At 44.2% G+C, this 17,726-nt stretch overlaps 2 protein-coding genes across 2 annotated transcripts; both read right to left on the reverse strand.

Moving 5' to 3' along the window:
• Positions 1 to 3,284: 3,284 nt before the first annotated feature.
• Positions 3,285 to 12,917, reverse strand: LOC130128780 (elongation factor 1-alpha). The gene is made up of 8 exons (XM_056298502.1): positions 12,710 to 12,917; positions 11,895 to 12,047; positions 9,795 to 9,974; positions 8,657 to 8,953; positions 8,134 to 8,284; positions 7,369 to 7,625; positions 6,001 to 6,235; positions 3,285 to 3,954 (listed from the first exon to the last, which is right to left on the reverse strand). The coding sequence occupies exons 2-8, from the start codon at positions 12,036 to 12,038 to the stop codon at positions 3,830 to 3,832; spliced, it is 1,389 nt and encodes a 462-aa protein (XP_056154477.1). The 5' UTR covers positions 12,039 to 12,047; positions 12,710 to 12,917; the 3' UTR covers positions 3,285 to 3,829.
• Positions 12,918 to 13,023: 106 nt separating this feature from the next.
• On the reverse strand, positions 13,024 to 16,860 carry LOC130128778 (elongation factor 1-alpha-like). The gene is made up of 8 exons (XM_056298501.1): positions 16,704 to 16,860; positions 15,677 to 15,833; positions 15,157 to 15,336; positions 14,737 to 15,033; positions 14,495 to 14,645; positions 14,127 to 14,383; positions 13,627 to 13,861; positions 13,024 to 13,477 (listed from the first exon to the last, which is right to left on the reverse strand). Exons 2-8 carry the CDS (start codon positions 15,818 to 15,820, stop codon positions 13,350 to 13,352), a joined length of 1,392 nt encoding a protein of 463 aa, XP_056154476.1. The 5' UTR covers positions 15,821 to 15,833; positions 16,704 to 16,860; the 3' UTR covers positions 13,024 to 13,349.
• Positions 16,861 to 17,726: the final 866 nt, after the last annotated feature.

Below are 17,726 nucleotides of genomic sequence, written 5' to 3' on the forward strand. Positions count from 1 at the left end.
GGTTACCCTTACCTACCATGTAGGGTTGCCCTCACCTAACAGTTAGGGTTACCCCCATCTAACATTTAGGGTTACCCTCACCTAACGTTTACCCGTACCTTCACCCGAACACCTACAGCTCAGGCGGAACTTCTCCTTACTGGGTGACATCATCCTTGTACTGGGATGAGGGTGTGTATCGTAGTGCTACAGGCAAATGTTCTGCACTATGGACAAAGGCCAGACGCTCTACAATAGCATCAGAGTACCTGGAAGAGGTCAGCAGTAAAAAGTTGATTGTTCCTACTGTAACCAGGTGGAACTCATTCTATAAGGCATATGCCCGCATTACAGAAATGCCCCTCACTGTCATCAATAACCTCTGCACAAAGCTTCAGATTAAATGTACGAACGACAGGGAGTACCAGTTTCTAAAAGAATACTGTTCTATAATGAGACCTTTCACAGCTGCTTTAGACATTTTGCAGGGCGAGGAGAATTGTTTTTATGGAACACTTCAGCCAACATTAGAAATTCTTATGGCCAAAACCCTCACAATTAAACATGGACTATCACAGATGACCAGTGGACTGCCAGACATCATTGTGACCGCAATCAAAAGTCGGTTTGCAACAACTCTTGACTCCAAGGAGGCTTTGCTGGCTGCTGTCTCGCTCCCCAAGTTTAGGCTCCGCTGGTTGAAAGAGGAAACGAGAAAAGACAACATTAAGCTGCTGCTCATTACGGAGTGCCACTCCTTTACAGAAGAACCAGCAGCCCTGACGCCCAATCCTCATCCACCTGTTGCTGCCTCCAATGAGGATGACTTTTTTTTCCTTTGATGCAGAGGCCAATGTAACCAGTGCAGCTATGTCAGTGGAAACGGAGGTGGTGGACTATCTCAAATCTGATCCTGTGATGGAAAGCCTGCACAAGTTTCCACGAATTAAAAAAGTGGCACTCCGCTATAACACAGCAACACCATCCAGTGCACCAGTGGAAAGACTTTTCAGTCTTGGGGGACTTGTTCTCACTCCAAACTTTTCATGCATGGTCATCTTTTTTGTTCTCTGTTGAGAGGTGGCAGCAGCATCTTCTCTTAAGGATGTTATAGTAGATGTAGAGGGCCCACACTCACTGGACACTGCAGGCTCTTCCACACTGCTCAGATTCCTTTCCTCTGGAAAAACAACACTGTTAGAAACACAAATAAACTCATATGGTCCATAGAATGAAAGAAGAATAAAGATTGACACAGTCCGTGTAATACATTTACTAAAGGAAGTAACCAATTTACTTTCTTTGGTATATTTACCATTTGTGCTCAGTTCTTCATCTGAACTATCCAAATGGTCATCATATGGTATACCACCCAGAGGTTGCTGGGGTTCAATAATTCCAGACAGCAAGTCACTCACTTCATCAGCCTTGTCTTTTTTTGGTGGCCCACCACCAGTATTAAATCTCTCTCTTCTGGTCTTTGCATTGTCTCTTTTTAAAGCCAGTTTAATGTTCTTCCACAGAGTCTAAAGGCAGATATCCTTCAATATTAGTAATGTCAAAAATATGAATATGATAAATGTGGAATACTGATAATAATGTAGATATCTCACCTGAAGTTGTTGTACTGTTCTTGTGGTTACATTTTCATTTGCATTGAATTCACTGCAAATTGCGGCCCAAGCATTCTTTTTCTTTTGCTCAGTAGCAGTAGTATGGTTTTTACTTTCAATAACTGGATGGTTTGATAAAATTTGTTTTAGTAGCGTTTTTTCATACTCACTAAAGTTTTTTGAACGAATTCTTTGTGCCTCTGCCATTGTTATGTCTCAGGATTCATACCATTAAATTGTGTTTTCGATTCCACTCCGGGTTTTTGTGAGCACCATGAGACGAACAGCATGTGCTCATACTTAACCTGATGAGGTTTAACCCAGGTGCTCCCATTTAGACTTACCTATCTTACTCCAGGACTCCATAGTGTTCGACTAAGTAAACCAAATTTAAGATACGTTCATGAAGGCTACTTAAATGTCCTAGTTTAACTAGTATGGATTAAGGACTAATCCTGGCTTGATTTAAGCACCGTCTGTGAAACCGGTCCATATATATGTATCATCTGTCCTAACTGGTTTGACATTGTTTTTTACGTTGTTTGCATAAAACCTTCATGTTTTAAATTGATGCAGGTATCCGTCAAAGAAGAGCCTCTTAACCTTAAAGGGACTTCCTGGTAACATAAAGGCTAAAGTGAAAATGAAATTAATTATGGCTTCAGGCTCATAAAACGACAAGTTTTATGATATCTCAGAAATGTCAATTACATTTTCCTGTTCGCGTCTCTTTTAGTCACATGACCTTGTAACGGGCGACCATCCCTCCGGATGCACAACAGCATTTACAGGAAGTGCGCGTCATCGAATATTGTTTGCTTGATTCCCACAAAATTTTCCTCATAATTTAAATTCACTTCTGGCATTAATAAAGTTTATTTTATCATAGTGTAACCGGTTATTTTCTTGACCGGTGCGGGATTCGGTACGGTGCGCACTGTACCACAAGGCGACGTCACTAACCGCTCGGCTAAAGGGTCAGACCCGTTACCTAGGGGCTAACGTGTCTTATTAGTAGTTTACAGTAGCTTGTCTTTCCTTATCTTACCTTAGCCTAAAATGCCAGTCTGTCAGGAAGTACAGCGAAGTTCGCAGGACTCACCTGTGTTTGGAGAGCTTCTATGGCGGACAGATGAACTTCATGTCCAGCGGTCCGTCCTCTTGTGACTCCGTATTCCTCTACTCTCCAGTTATGTCCTCTTATCTCTTATTAGACTTTTTGTTTGCCTGGCACAATGAAACAGGAGAATCTCAGACAAGAAGCTAGCTCAACCCTGTCTTAATTGTCCTCCACCCACACCAGCTGGAGCACAATTGTGGTTATGGGATTAATTTTTACAGTGGAGAAAAGACACCAGTTGAACAGCTTTTTACTTGTTGAAAACGCACACACACACACACACACACCCAGGTATGATAGCTGGCAGCTTTTCTCAGGTGCATCACCCTAAGTCATTTTATAACAGTAAATGCAGGATGTCAGGATTATTTGCCCTGAAAGAAAAGGAGTATTCAAATTCGGCACTGTGAAAGTGTATTATAGGGAGAATAAGAGCATTCCTTGTACCTCAAATTTACAAACGTGTCATCTGGGTTAAGATCATCCTATCAGTTACTTATCTCACACCAAATCTAATTAGTGAGCCACAAAATACAAAAGCAAATCTGACAGTTGAAACAACGATGAGTACGTTTAGACTTCAATTATGTTTTATTTAGTAATCGTTATGAGGTTTTCTGAATGCACTTCCCTGTCCATGATGATTGCTCAACCTTGCAGTGAGTTCGTTTTAGATTACAAACAGCAAATGGTATTCAGCAGTGGTAAACACGTAACAGACCTTCACATTAGTGAGACTCTTTGTTTTGCACATCGGAGGGAGAACATACACATGGAAGTTTAGTACAGGAGTCATGTACGCTCACTTGAATCTGCTGAAATTAAGAAAACACAGGACAACAAAGGTTCTCATCTGGCAATGAATATTTCAAGAAGTTTATTCTTTTGTTGTCAACATAATCATAGTAATTTTCCCTAAAGCAGACTAATGTGGGGGTGTGAGCCTTGTTTTCCTACGGAAACTTTTGCGGTGGGTTTTTATCAGCATTAGCCAGTCCTTAAGTAGATAGCTGTGCCTCAGAGAGGACGGTGCGGGGTCGGGGGAGGTCGGAGGAACTCGTGGGACGGCTCCATGAAGTGGAGACGCATCTTGTGGAGGGACGTCCTGCACGAGAATTCATTTGGCCTTGGCGGCCTTCTGCGCGGACTTGGTCACCTTGCCACCGCCGGCGGCCTTCTTCTCAACGGCCTTGATGACGCCGACGGCCACCGTCTGCCTCATGTCACGCACGGCGAAGCGACCTGGGTGGAGGAGGAGAGACATGGCGGTGGTGAGTAACAGGAAGACTCAGGTTGTTTAAACCCTGTCATTGGTTCGGTTCATCGCTGTGATGGAACCGATACCATGCATGACAACTGTAGACTGTCACGGCAGAGTCACACCTCTAAATAAACACACATGGCACAGGGGAGCACCACAGCAAAGCCATGTTTTCAATATCATTGAAAACTAGTGTGGTATGAATCCTGTTCCAGTGCATCTGGTGAGGGTAGAGAGAGTGTTGGTGGTTAGAAATTAAGTGAAGGACAATTTGTATATATAAGAGGAGTCAAAGCCAAACTCCGCTGCACCTGACTTTTGGGGTGTTGTTCTGCATAACTGCATAAAAGAAAAAAGAAAGAACGGACATTCACTTTTTTCCCCCTTTATTACTAATCTGTGGCTATTGAACCAATGTAGTTAGGGTGTAGAAAGCTGGGAGGGAATTGTGGAGATATCTGTGCAGGCTTCAGTGTGTTGGTAATGCCCAGTATGACATTATGAGTATATTTTCTTTTCTTTTTTTTTAAACCATCTAATTATTTCCATTGCTGCTGTTCTTGCATTGTGTTTGAATCATGTTTTCTCCAAAATGATCTCCATCAATATGCTTGTCTGTCTCTCCTTGCCTGTCGTTACCTATCCGACCAACCCCCAACTGCCCCCCCCTCCTGCCTGTGCCCAAATAAAACCAAATTTCTATGTTTCTCTCCGCAACCAATGATGCACCACCAAACACTCTTGGATCACAAGTATGGGCAACTTGGTTTCATATGAAACATGGAAAACTGGGTAGAAGTTTGGTCATATGCAAGACCTGCTGAACAGCAGTGAAATATAACATAACACAACTAATCTGGCGACAGATAGATATGCAGACATTTTGACATGCATTGTTAACGAACAAAGCCATCTTGAAAGGATTACTTAAATTTGCAATAATGGGCGTCCGGTTAACATAGCGGTCTATTCCGTTGTCTACCAACATGGGGCTCGCCAGTTCAAATCCCCATGTTACATTCGGCTTGGTCGGGCGTCCCTACAGACACAATTGGCCGTGTCTGCGGATGGGAAGCCAGATGTGGGTGTGTGTCCTGGTCACTGCACTAGCGCCTCCTCTGGTTGGTCGGGGCGCCTATTCGGCAGAGAGGGGAACTGGGGGGAATAGCGCGATCCTCTTACGTGCTACATCCCCCTAGCAATTCCTCACTGTCAGGTGAAAAGAAGCAGCTGGCGACTCCACATGTATCGGAGGAGGCATATGGTAGTCTGCAGCCCTCCCCCAGATCGGCAGAGGGGGTGGAGCAGTGACCGGGATGGCTTTGAAGAGTGGGGTAATTGGCCAAGTATAATTAGGGAGAAAATGGGGAAACCGCCCCCCCCAAAAAATTGCAGTAATTCTCACATTTTACTAACAAAATCCTTCGGTCACTCTCTCTTTACTGGATTGTAGATGTATACCTATTAAGATGTCTTCTTGCAACCAGTGATAAAACTATCGTGTTAGTAGAATTACAATGAAACTGCTTGTCCCATTGCACAACACTATTGAAATGCATCATATTGCACCACATAGTATTTTATGGAAAAGTGCTGAATTTACTTCTATCAGTCGTTTGGCTGTTTAAACTATATCAAGACGCACTGGATGTTGACATGAATTGAGGTGGTCTCAAAGGACGAGCTGCCCATCCCTACAATGTATGTGTCTAATGAGGACAGGAACGAAACAGACTCAGTATGAATTGAATCCTCACATCGGTATACTGAGGGATTTGAACCCCAAACCTTTAGTGTTACTTCCATTCTTCACAAATCTACAGTATTGTTTCTTAACTGTGAAATAGATATTTAGGAATTTAAATTTTCTTATATACATAGCTTTTTTCTTTTTTACTTTGAAACCTTGTGTTCATGTCTTTACGTGTGTTGTGTCTACACCTTTCCTGTACATGCAAATGTCCTTGGCCTGCAAGAAAAAATTCAATTCTTGAGCTACATACATTTTGATTGAGTGTCTTACTCACCCAGAGGAGGATACTGGGAGAAGCTCTCAACACACATGGGCTTTCCTGGCACCATGGTGATGATGGCGGCGTCTCCGGACTTGAGGCTCTTAGGGTTGTCCTCAAGCTTCTTGCCGGAACGACGGTCGATTTTCTCCTTGAGCTCGCTGAACTTGCAGGCGATGTGAGCGGTGTGGCAGTCCAGCACAGGGGCATAGCCCTGGGAAATCTGGCCAGGGTGGTTCAGGATAATGACCTGCAGATGGAGACAGGAGGAGGCCACAGAGGAAGAACCAGCTTTTAGTAAGGACAGAAAAATAAAGATAAAGGCTTGGAGTGAATTTCAGAGGTAAAGCGCCATGTTTCCAGTGTAACCTAAATGGATTTTGACACATTGTTCTGTTCTCTTGATGACATTTCCATGGAGGTAAATTAAACATGTACCTGTGAAATTAAAAAGCACTTTTTGATGATATTTCATCTAAATATAATAAGAAATTATGGGGACGTCCGGGTGGCGTGGCGGTCTATTCTGTTGCCTACCAACACGGAGGAGCCTGGTTCGAATCGCCGCGTTACCTCCGGCTTGGTCGGGCGTCCCTACAGACACAGCTGGCCGTGTCTGCAGGTGGGAAGCTAGATGTGGGTATGTGTCCTGGTCGCTACACTAGTGCCTCCTCTGGTTGGTCGGAGCGCCTGTATTGGGGGGAGGGGGAACTGGGGGGAACAGCGTGATCTTCCCACATGCTAAGTCCCCCTGGTGAAACTCCTCACTGTCAGGTGAAAAGAAGCAGCTGGCGACTCCACATGTATGGGAGGAGACATGTGGTAGTCTGTTGCCCTCCTTGGATTAGCAGAGTGGTGGAGCAGTGGCTGGGACAGCTCGGAAGAGTGGGGTAATTGGCCGGATACAATTGGGGAGAAAAAAGGGGGAAGAAATCCAACAAATAAATAAATAAAATAAAATAAAAGCACTTTTTGATGATATTTCATCGAAATGTAATAAGAGATTATGACAGAAGTTCATGTTTACTGTATACCCACCCACAGCTTATTTTTTACTGTATAAAAAAGGAGACAAAATTTGCAGCCTAGATGTTAGATGCCCACATCAAGTGGGTTCTGGGTTTGAACCCAACTCTTATATGTGTAGTATGTATGCTGTCCCTCTGTTCGTGTGGGATCGCTCCGCATGGTCTAGCTTCCTCCAACATTACAAAGACAGGCATGTCAGAGGCTCTAAATCACCATCAGACATGGATGGCCCGATTGTGACACTGATTGGTTGTTCATGCATTCGCTCTTTCGCAACACGATCCACAATTTCTGCCCTTATAAAGGAGTAAATGGAAAAGATGAATATGATGGGTTGGAGTTCCTGGGACTCACCTGGGCGGTGAAGTTCTCAGCCTGCATGGGTGGGTCGTTCTTGCTGTCACCAGCCACGTTTCCACGACGGATTTCCTTGACGGACACGTTCTTGACGTTGAAGCCAACGTTGTCTCCGGGGGCGGCCTCAGTCAGGGACTCGTGGTGCATCTCCACGGACTTGACCTCAGTGGTCACGTTAGCAGGGGCAAAGGTCACGACCATACCGGGCTTCAGGATACCAGTCTCCACACGACCCACGGGCACAGTTCCAATACCTGAGAGCGAGGAACAAACAATGACCGGCCAGTACTTTCTTCAGTTTATTTTAACATAGTGATTAAAATTGACAATGAAATTAAAAAAAGTAATCCTCTATAACTGCATTAAACACTTTCTTAATAATGTGCAATTGTGTGCGCATGGTGGGTCATTGTGGGGTTGTTAAAATGAAGTCTCCACCAAAGCTAAATGATGTCTCAATATGTCATCTTATGTTGCGTTATGTTAAATTGTGTTACATTATGCATATGCATTTTAATGTATAATATACATTTATATGTATGTATAATACATATTCATTACTCTGGGTTACAGTATGGTGTCATGTTGCTGTAGGTTGTGTTAATTTACGTTTTGTTATGTTGCGTAATATTATTTTATGTCACCTTACGTTGCATTACAATACAATATTATATATTATTATGAGATGTTTTGCAACATTAAGCTATGTTTTGTGACATTACACCATCCTATGTTCTGCCAAACAGAAAGTGTCCCACATACCGCCAATCTTGTAGACGTCCTGCAGGGGCAGACGCAGGGGCTTGTCGGTGGGGCGGGAAGGGGGCATGATGGAGTCCAGGGCCTCCAGGAGGGTCACACCATTGGCACCACCCTCCTTACGCTCAATCTTCCATCCCTTGAACCAGGACATCTACATGGGAGGGAGGGAGAGAGGGAATACAAACCCAGAGATAGAGAGAAAAGGATAGCGGGCGTGAAAGAGAGAGAAATAAGAGAGAGATCACAGATAAGAGGAAGAGGGAGACAAGAGAAACAAATTGATAGAAAGTACGAAAAAAAAAAAAACAGAAATAGGCAAGTGAGTTCTTCAGCCCAGTAAATGTAATGTTTGAAGATATAGGTCCTTTAAAACTGCAACTATTTACATGAAATATTGACTGCAAGTTGACGGAGGAATAAAAACTGTACCGAATCCTAAGAAAATGTCCACCTGCCCTCAGGGCTATGTCCTCATAGGATTGCAGTAAAGTGAGCCGTGTTTAGCGTATAAACAGTCACTCACATTGGTGCTGGGCTCCAGCATGTTGTCACCGTGCCAGCCAGAGATGGGCACAAAGGCCACGGTGGCGGGGTTGTAGCCAATCTTCTTGATGTAGGCGCTCACTTCCTTGGTGATCTCCTCAAAACGCTTCTGGCTGTATGGGGGCTCGGTGGAGTCCATCTTGTTGACGCCAACGATGAGCTGCTTCACACCCAGGGTGAAAGCCAACAGGGCGTGCTCGCGGGTCTGGCCGTTCTTGGAGATACCGGCCTCAAACTCACCCACGCCACCAGCGACAATCAGTACAGCGCAGTCAGCCTGAAAGGAAGAAATTGATGTGAAATTGTCCAGAAGCTTAGCTAGCTTGGGGTCAATAGAAGTACTGCGTTTTGTATGCACTTGCCTTGAAGACAAATCATGAATAGAGACTGCTGCAGACCACTGCAGTCATTGAAATTATGAGCATTATTTAAATACTATCCAAGTATGTGGGATCTTCTGGTTGCTCTTCACATATTGACAGGACTGAGGATGAGTGAATGCATAATGCTATAATGCTAATACAGCATCTCTTTTCACACAATATAATCTTCTCTCTATCAACCCCCGATCTTCTGTATAGACAGCACATTCATTTTCATATACTGCAAAATATTCTTAATGTGTATACCGTAGAGTAAAAACTGTGCACTATACTATTGACATCATTATTTTATACTTCTACAGTACGTTAATGTAAATGTGCCTAACACCTCTGACACATATAGATAGTATAATTTGTGCCTTTTCAAACCTGTCTACTAGCTCTTAAATAAATACTTTATTGATATTACCTACCACTACAAATCTGTCATAACTTCTTAAATAGATATTCTCTTGATATCTACTATGTCAACAAATGTTACATAACTGGGATCCAAATTTCTAATATAGAGTACACAAACATTCATACAATATAAGTATAAATAGTATATAAATATATATAAGTTGTGATTTTTTTCATTTTCCTGTTTTTGTGTGTTATGTGTAAGCGTAATTGTGAGCAGTGCATTAAGTGAAATTTCTGGTGTGTGGAAAACCGATTCTCATGTTGGAAAGGTGGTGACGTGTTATAGTGAAATATTGGGTCAAAGGTGTGTTAAAGGGTTTCTGTCTTTACCTGAGAGGTACCAGTGATCATGTTCTTGATGAAGTCCCTGTGCCCGGGGGCGTCGATGATGGTGACGTAGTACTTGCTGGTCTCAAACTTCCACAGAGCGATGTCAATGGTGATACCACGCTCACGCTCGGCCTTCAGCTTGTCCAGCACCCAGGCATACTTGAAGGAGCCCTTGCCCATCTACGAGGTGGGATGTGGTCATGGACAGCACGAAGAGAGAGCAAATAACAGATGAACGACAGGAAAAGGAGGATGTCTATTCAAAATGAAAGTTTGAATAAAACCACCTCCTTTGCCATGGTGCTTCCCTTCTCTGTTAAATTCATTTTGACTTAGTCTCTACAGAGATTTATGACGTATCGCCCATCGAAATGAGAAAGAATTAGATTACATGTCTGACTCCATTTTGTATCATAGGACACAAAACAGTTGTGAAATTCAGGTTTTCTCTCCTCCTACATTTCAGGGTGTGTTGTTGAGCCCTGGGAACACACTGCGGAGCTCCATTAACTAAATGTCTGCAATGGGAGGTGTCTACCTGCTAATCCCAATGATGCCCCCAAACCAAGATCTGAACTGGTGATGCATCAGGTCACCTGTGAGTCCGTAAATTGGGGTTCATTTTGTTTCACAACACGTACAGTTCTGTGGAAACCCATGCTGTATCATCTTCCAAAATAAAATTGTATCGATTATATCTGTTATTTGTACTGATATGTTGTACTGTGCAGGGGAAACTCAAAATAATTTTAAGGTATGTCTCTTCAGAATGTAATATTTTAGACAATTCAAAGAGCCCATATTTCAAAATGGCCGTTCATACACATCTACCAAATGCCACCCACTGTACAAACGTGAGTCTCTGTTATGAGCCACAGACTGAGAGAAAATATTTCAGCCAAGAGTATAAATCTTTTTTTGTGTCTTACAATACCTTCACACACATTTTAAAACAGCACTCAGTGGGACAAGTATCATTATTCACTTTATTGCAAATTATTTCTTGCAAATTGCTGCAATGTCATTCATAGTAGATCTTTCCCTTCGGTTACATTCTACGTGTGTATTTTTATTCTGTAACTCTCCTGTTAGCTTTTTTCAAGTAGTCCATTGAACCCTTAAGCTTAAAATGTTGACGATTTACAAGATATGATTGAGTTAAAATTGTACCGTTTTCACTTGTAAAATGTGATTTAAAGTGAGAGAAAATGTGCGCATTTAAATATCTCTTACATATCATCCTCTTGTTTCATTTATTTCCTATCTAGTCATTCATCAGGCCTCAGCAGTTATAGGTTTCAATATAAATCATCTTGGAACTTGTGTTTTAAAATCATTACCTTAAGATGCCAATTCCTGTTATTTTTCAGTCAATGTACAAGACTATGTTGTTTATGTATTTTTTACATCCTGCATTATATCTTAACGTCCACCTTTTCAGTATTGAGAGATTGCTTATATGAACTCTCATTTCACATTATTTCATAGTGATTCATAAACGAGTCGCTTAATACAGCACTATAGCTCTTGTACTTGTTATAAAGGTAAAATATTAATAACCATCTTATTGTTTTTAGATAGCTGTCAATAAAAGCTTAACTTTATTTTAGATCAGGATTTAGACCTGACAGTGACTAAACCTTACCTTCAGGTTCATTCAAGTCCTAAATCGCTGGTAAGCACTAGGAAGAGGTGAAGCAAAAACCACAAAAACTAAAACGGTTTCAATGTTAAATCCATCATTATAGCTAGTCATCAAGCCTTATTGAAGTTTTAAATTGTTATTGTTAATGCTCATTATATTCCTCTCCTGCGTCTATTTCGTGTCTGAGAATGTAAAAACCCTAAATTTGAGGTTTTTTTTTTTACATCCAGGCATCGATAGTGGATTCTGTACGTATATATCAGTCCAGTAGGGGGCGCTCCGTGTCCAGACAATGACGCAGCGTCGAACCACCACGCCCGGTAAACTGCGTATTAACCACACGCAGTCTCTAGCGTTAACCACGATGGGGTGGGAAACGTGTAGACGGCTCTCAGGACGTTTTTACAAAGTCTCTTCAATCAAGGTTTTCTTGTTTGTGTGTATCCCAAACCAACCTCAGCGGCTTCCTTCTCAAACTTCTCGATGGTTCTCTTGTCGATGCCTCCGCACTTGTAGATCAAGTGGCCGGTGGTGGTGGACTTGCCGGAGTCGACATGGCCAATTACCACGATGTTAATGTGGGTCTTTTCTTTCCCCATTTTTAGTCACTGGGGAAAAGAAATCACGGCCAGTATAATTGCTCCGAGTCATGGTAATGGAACAGCACACATCTTAAATTCTCAGCAGTTGTGAATAGGCGGCTCTAAATTTAACCCCGGCCACCGGAGCCACCATGCTTTGTTCCGGACGGGAAAATTAACTGGTGACTCACGCACCATGTGTTCGGCGCTAGCCTCCATGTTGAGTCGGGGAGCGCATCGCCGCCATGTTGTCTGCCGCATACACGCACCGTGTAGCCGGCCAATGCGCGTTCATGCAACTACATGCGGCATGAGTCACACCAAAGACCATATCTGCTTTATAATTGTGATCTGAACCGATCCATAGGCATTTCTTTATATCTGGTTGCAATATTTTTTATAACATGCCAAGTCCTTTCATTGTACAAAACGATACTGAGCGGAGCTTGCAGGCATACGCATTTAACCAAGATAGGCGAGCTGACGCACTTCCATGCATCTACTATAATTAAAAAGGCAGTCATGACACTCAAATAAGCCGTTATACACAAGCACACACCAGTCCTTTTGTACATCAACCGGATTTTCTGAGATTACCTTTACCCAAGCTCCACAATTACAAACATCAAATCCAAACGCATTTTTGGCAAAATAAATATCCAGAATGAAACAAGCCCACATTCACCAACCTGTGCCAAGGCAGCTAACGGATGTCCACTGTTTTACACCGGGCAAAAAGGACAGAATATGACCAGTCATGAGTTTTTATAGCGAGCTGAGGAGAGAGGAGGGAGGGCTACGCATTCTACATGTCTGCTGTCAGACTGAAATAGGGGTGCCATTGGCTGGAATGGTATAACCCCACCAATGCAATTGGATATTCGGACCACATCACTAGACAGATAACGTGTTAAAAACAGCTGCAGGACAGGGCACACAAGCGCTTCACTAGTACATCTGAAAACATCCCACCCTGAAGGATAGAGAGGTTGGTCGGTCAAGATATTTTCGAAGACCTTTATTAGTTACCAGCAGCTTACTTTCCAATTAATGTGGCATCAAAAGCAACAAAGTTCTAAACCATTCCCAACTTAAAATTCATGTTTAAACTGAAAAGAGGCACTGTCGTCTTGTGATTCAGGTAAGACGATGCCATATAGAACGTCATCCATATTTGGGTGTTTCTTTCCTGCGAAAACTTTTGCGATGGGTTTTTATCAACATTAACCAGTCCTTTAATAGAGAGCTCAGGTTGTTCTTCTGAGAATCTTCTGCAGGGTGTTGCGCTGCAGATCCGCCAACCTGAGGGGCAGCCTCCAGGAACAGAATTCACTTTTTACCACTACCAGCCTTCTGTGCAGACTTGGTAACCTTGCCACCGCTGGCGGCCTTCTTGTCCACAGCCTTGATGACACCGACAGCCACCGTCTGCCTCATGTCACGCACAGCAAAACGACCTGGAAGTCAAGTGAAGATTCATGTGAGTAACAGCCATTTTTGAAATTATGATTATGAAATGGAAAAGCTTGTCAAAGTTCATATGCATGCCCATCTGCCCACTGCCCTGAAGGGCCACGCAAGCCAAAGACGTAATCTGATCACTCACCGAGGGGAGGGTATTCGGAGAAGCTCTCCACACACATTGGCTTGCCAGGGGTCATGGTGACAATGGCGGCATCTCCGGACTTGAGGCTCTTGGGGTTGTCCTCAAGCTTCTTGCCGGAACGACGGTCGATCTTCTCCTTGAGCTCGGTGAACTTGCAGGCAATGTGAGCGGTGTGGCAGTCCAGCACGGGGGCATAGCCCTGGGAAATCTGGCCAGGGTGGTTCAGGATAATGACCTGTAGATGGAAGATGCACAGTTTAGAAAAAGATGGAAAAATCATAAATGGTGTGTTCAGTTTGGATTAAGTCTAAGGTGTGACAATCTTGCAACCATGCTTAACATAAGCCTTAAAATCATTAATCCCAAGCAGAGAGCAACAACAGGTCACCTGACCTTGTTATGGACACTCAGGCGAGACGCTTGTTCCAATGTGATCTGGGAGACTATGGCTATTAGATAAATATTCAGCCCCCCCCCCAAATCTTGTTTTCGGAACCCACCTGAGCAGTGAAGGTGTCAGCTTGCATGGGTGGGTCGTTCTTGCTGTCACCAGCCACGTTTCCACGACGGATTTCCTTGACAGACACGTTCTTAACATTGAAGCCAACATTGTCCCCAGGGGCAGCCTCAGACAGGGTCTCGTGGTGCATCTCCACAGACTTGACCTCAGTGGTCACGTTGGCAGGGGCAAAGGTCACAACCATACCAGCCTTCAGGACACCAGTCTCCACACGACCAACGGGCACTGTTCCAATACCTGAGAAAGCAGGATATGGGGTTCAGTGGAATGCAAGTGATTCAATACTTCAGGATCTTAAAACATCAAGTAGATTGTCAAACTGTAAACGAGATAGCAGTGGTCTCCTACCGCCAATCTTGTAGACGTCCTGCAGGGGCAGACGAAGAGGCTTGTCAGTTGGGCGGCTTGGGGGCAGGATGGCATCCAGGGCCTCGAGCAGGGTGGTTCCACTGGCGTTGCCCTCCTTGCGCTCAATCTTCCAACCCTTGAACCAGGACATCTGTGACAGGAATTAAGAGTAGGTTAATTCAGTTCTGAACAGATATTTAACAAAGACTGAGTTGCCTTATGTTAAAATTAAGACCACCAACCTTGTCACTGGCCTCCAGCATGTTGTCACCATGCCATCCAGAGATGGGCACAAAGGCTACTGTGGCGGGGTTGTAGCCAATCTTCTTGATGTAGGTGCTCACTTCCTTGGTGATCTCCTCAAAACGCTTCTGGCTGTATGGGGGCTCGGTGGAGTCCATCTTGTTGACACCAACGATGAGCTGCTTCACACCCAGGGTGAAGGCCAACAGGGCGTGCTCGCGGGTCTGGCCGTTCTTGGAGATACCAGCCTCAAACTCGCCAACACCACCAGCAACAATCAGTACGGCGCAGTCAGCCTGAAAGGAAGAAATTGATGCGAATTTGCTCCATTATACCCATGTTAAAACGCTTAATTAAAATTGAGGCTCAAAGTCCATCAGTGCCCTCTTTGCATCAACCAACAAACCACCTCCCCTTACCTGAGAGGTACCAGTGATCATGTTCTTGATGAAGTCCCTGTGTCCGGGGGCATCGATGATGGTGACGTAGTACTTGCTGGTCTCAAACTTCCACAGAGCGATGTCAATGGTGATACCACGCTCACGCTCGGCCTTCAGCTTGTCCAGCACCCAGGCATACTTGAAGGAGCCCTTGCCCATCTAAACGGTAACATTTACACAGCCATTAGAAAAAAAATAATTTCTTTACCTTTTTTAAATTCACATTTCAGTTGAATAAATGTGTGATCATGTGTTAGTCATTCTGTTCAGCCAAATCAAAGGCAAGTGGGGGCCTCCATTGAGTAAGTGCATAGTCATTATCATCCTTTGGCTGCTTTAGGCCCCACCCCGCATGCGCGTACCCGATACCCACACCCTAGGGCCGGGCTGTGGGTCGCAACAGGCACGCTGCGGACGCCATCTTGGTTTCAAGCGCCGAGTAGCTTGAAAGTTGGGTGACCCGATTTTTTTTTAAAAAAAAATTAAAAACCCATCTTACCTCGGCGGCTTCCTTCTCGAACTTCTCAATAGTTCTCTTGTCGATGCCTCCGCACTTGTAGATCAAGTGGCCGGTGGTGGTGGACTTGCCGGAGTCGACATGGCCAATAACCACGATGTTAATGTGGGTCTTTTCCTTTCCCATTGTTGCTTAGTTTCTGTGAGGAGGCAGGGGAAAAAATATAAAAATCACAATAAACCCGCAATTCAACTCTTATGAAGCCCAACTGACCTTTGCCAGCCAATGACATTTTCCAAAAGTGGTAGCCCGCTCTCATCTTAGCCGGTTCACGTCATCTACCATCGCCCAAGTCAACCGACACGTCGGTATGGCTTGTCATGCAACTTTGATAACGATTAACTAATACTTCAATAAAACAAACTGCAACTGACATTCTTTCCAGCTATACAGGCTTATGCAACTTCTCCGACGCGGTATAACGGATTGTGGTGAACCCACTAGGCCCCAGTCGGCCTCAGGCCAGGCGCGACACGTGTTCCTCCGTGGGCCACGTCGTATTAAGTTACACCAAGATTTCTAAATATTCACAAGTCGTTTGGTCCAGACGGGACACCTGTCGGGCACACACACACAACCAGTTGTCTTCACAGGAGAAGCCGGATGGGAGACGTGGAAAACGAGTCCTTCAGCATCCTCGAAGCGCAAAGACCACACAGCTCCCCTTTGTTCCTTTACGCACCGTCTCCCCTCCCCCATTTTCTTTTATTTCAGTCGATCTTCACCCAAAACTACCTTCAACCCAAACGCACGCGTGGCTAAAAAAAACCTCCAGGCACGCCGCAGAGATCTGAATCGAGCGCGAACCCATTTCCCCGAGACACGTCAAATCCACAGGTTAGTCCAAGGGTTACATAACTGAATTTGAAAAGTTGGGGAGACAAAAACCATCTCGTCTATCCAGAGAACGAACCGCGGCTTGGCTGAGGTGGGGGGAAGCTTTTAGCTGCAAGTACAAAACCCCCCTCCGCAATTAACTTCACGGGCGAGGACGATGTCGTACACTTACCGGTGTTCCTTGATTACACGGCCTGCGCAGCTGCCCCTAGCCAGGTAACAGAAAGAGGAAGAAACGGTGGTCGTGTTGGAGTTTTTATAAGGGGGAGGCGGCCAGACCAGGCTGCACCCCCCCCCCCCTCATCATTCACCCGCAAATCACACACATTCCTCCGAATACGTCATCACGTCCTGTGAACTCCAACATGTTTCAGTTTCATGCTAAACTTTTCCCTCCTCTGGGCGCTTTCATCAGAAATTGGTTAAAAACTCCGGGCCGTCAGGGGTATGTGGTAGCAATCTTCTCGGTGTAGGCTGCCCGCCCCATCCAAGAAACTTTGAGGGAAACCTGTTGGGATTTGTTCTTATTTTTTTTTGTTGCTTACTTCCTCGCCCCTCGTTGATGTTTGCCAAACGCCGATGATCAGCTGATCTGCACGCCGCATTTTCAGACGTGCCGCCATGTCAGAATTGGATAATCACACACAGCGGAGCTGAATGTTGGAAGAACCGGGGTCGTAATAAATCAGCCCGTCGCTCCTCGGTTGTGGCGGATTTGTCCCACTTTGTACATCAGAGTCAGATTTATTGGCCGAGCAAGTTTCCACATACAAGGACATTTGTCCCGGTTTGGCTCACACTGATCAACAGGGGACAAAATACACAATAGCCTGCACAGCAACAGCTGGGTGCATGGTGAGGGAGGTGAAACAATAATAATAATATAATAAGAAAGATTGGGAGGTGTTAGGGAATACAAGACAAACACTACTTTGCAGAGTATTGGACTGGAGATATAATATTGCACGATAGCACACGTACACTTGGGTATGGATACAGAAAAATATAGATACAGTACAATTTTGACAAGTGCTAATGAAATACAGGTGAGGAAAATTACACCGAAGAGAAATTATAATGCAATATAATACAGGTTATGTCCACTCAATAGCCCCTGGACCTGGATTTTTCTCACCAAAGTTATAACTCAGTATGTAAAGTGGTTCTCGGCGTGTTAATCCAAAAGATTCACACA

This window comes from Lampris incognitus, chromosome 18 (assembly GCF_029633865.1).
Source record: "Lampris incognitus isolate fLamInc1 chromosome 18, fLamInc1.hap2, whole genome shotgun sequence".
Taxonomy (NCBI): domain Eukaryota; kingdom Metazoa; phylum Chordata; class Actinopteri; order Lampriformes; family Lampridae; genus Lampris; species Lampris incognitus.

Bases quoted from the DNA above. Each gene is read 5' to 3' on its own strand.
- LOC130128778 (XM_056298501.1), bottom strand. From the start codon at position 15,820: ATGGGAAAGGAAAAGACCCACATTAACATCGTGGTTATTGGCCATGTC. The intron at 15,337-15,676 runs GTAAGATGGGTT...GTTACCGTTTAG, and splicing joins TCGAGAAGGAAGCCGCCGAG to ATGGGCAAGGGCTCCTTCAA. The intron at 15,034-15,156 runs GTAAGGGGAGGT...TCTTCCTTTCAG, and splicing joins TGATCACTGGTACCTCTCAG to GCTGACTGCGCCGTACTGAT.
- LOC130128780 (XM_056298502.1), bottom strand. From the start codon at position 12,038: ATGGGGAAAGAAAAGACCCACATTAACATCGTGGTAATTGGCCATGTC. The intron at 9,975-11,894 runs GTTGGTTTGGGA...CCCACCTCGTAG, and splicing joins TTGAGAAGGAAGCCGCTGAG to ATGGGCAAGGGCTCCTTCAA. The intron at 6,236-7,368 runs GTGAGTCCCAGG...CTCCATCTGCAG, and splicing joins CTGAGAACTTCACCGCCCAG to GTCATTATCCTGAACCACCC.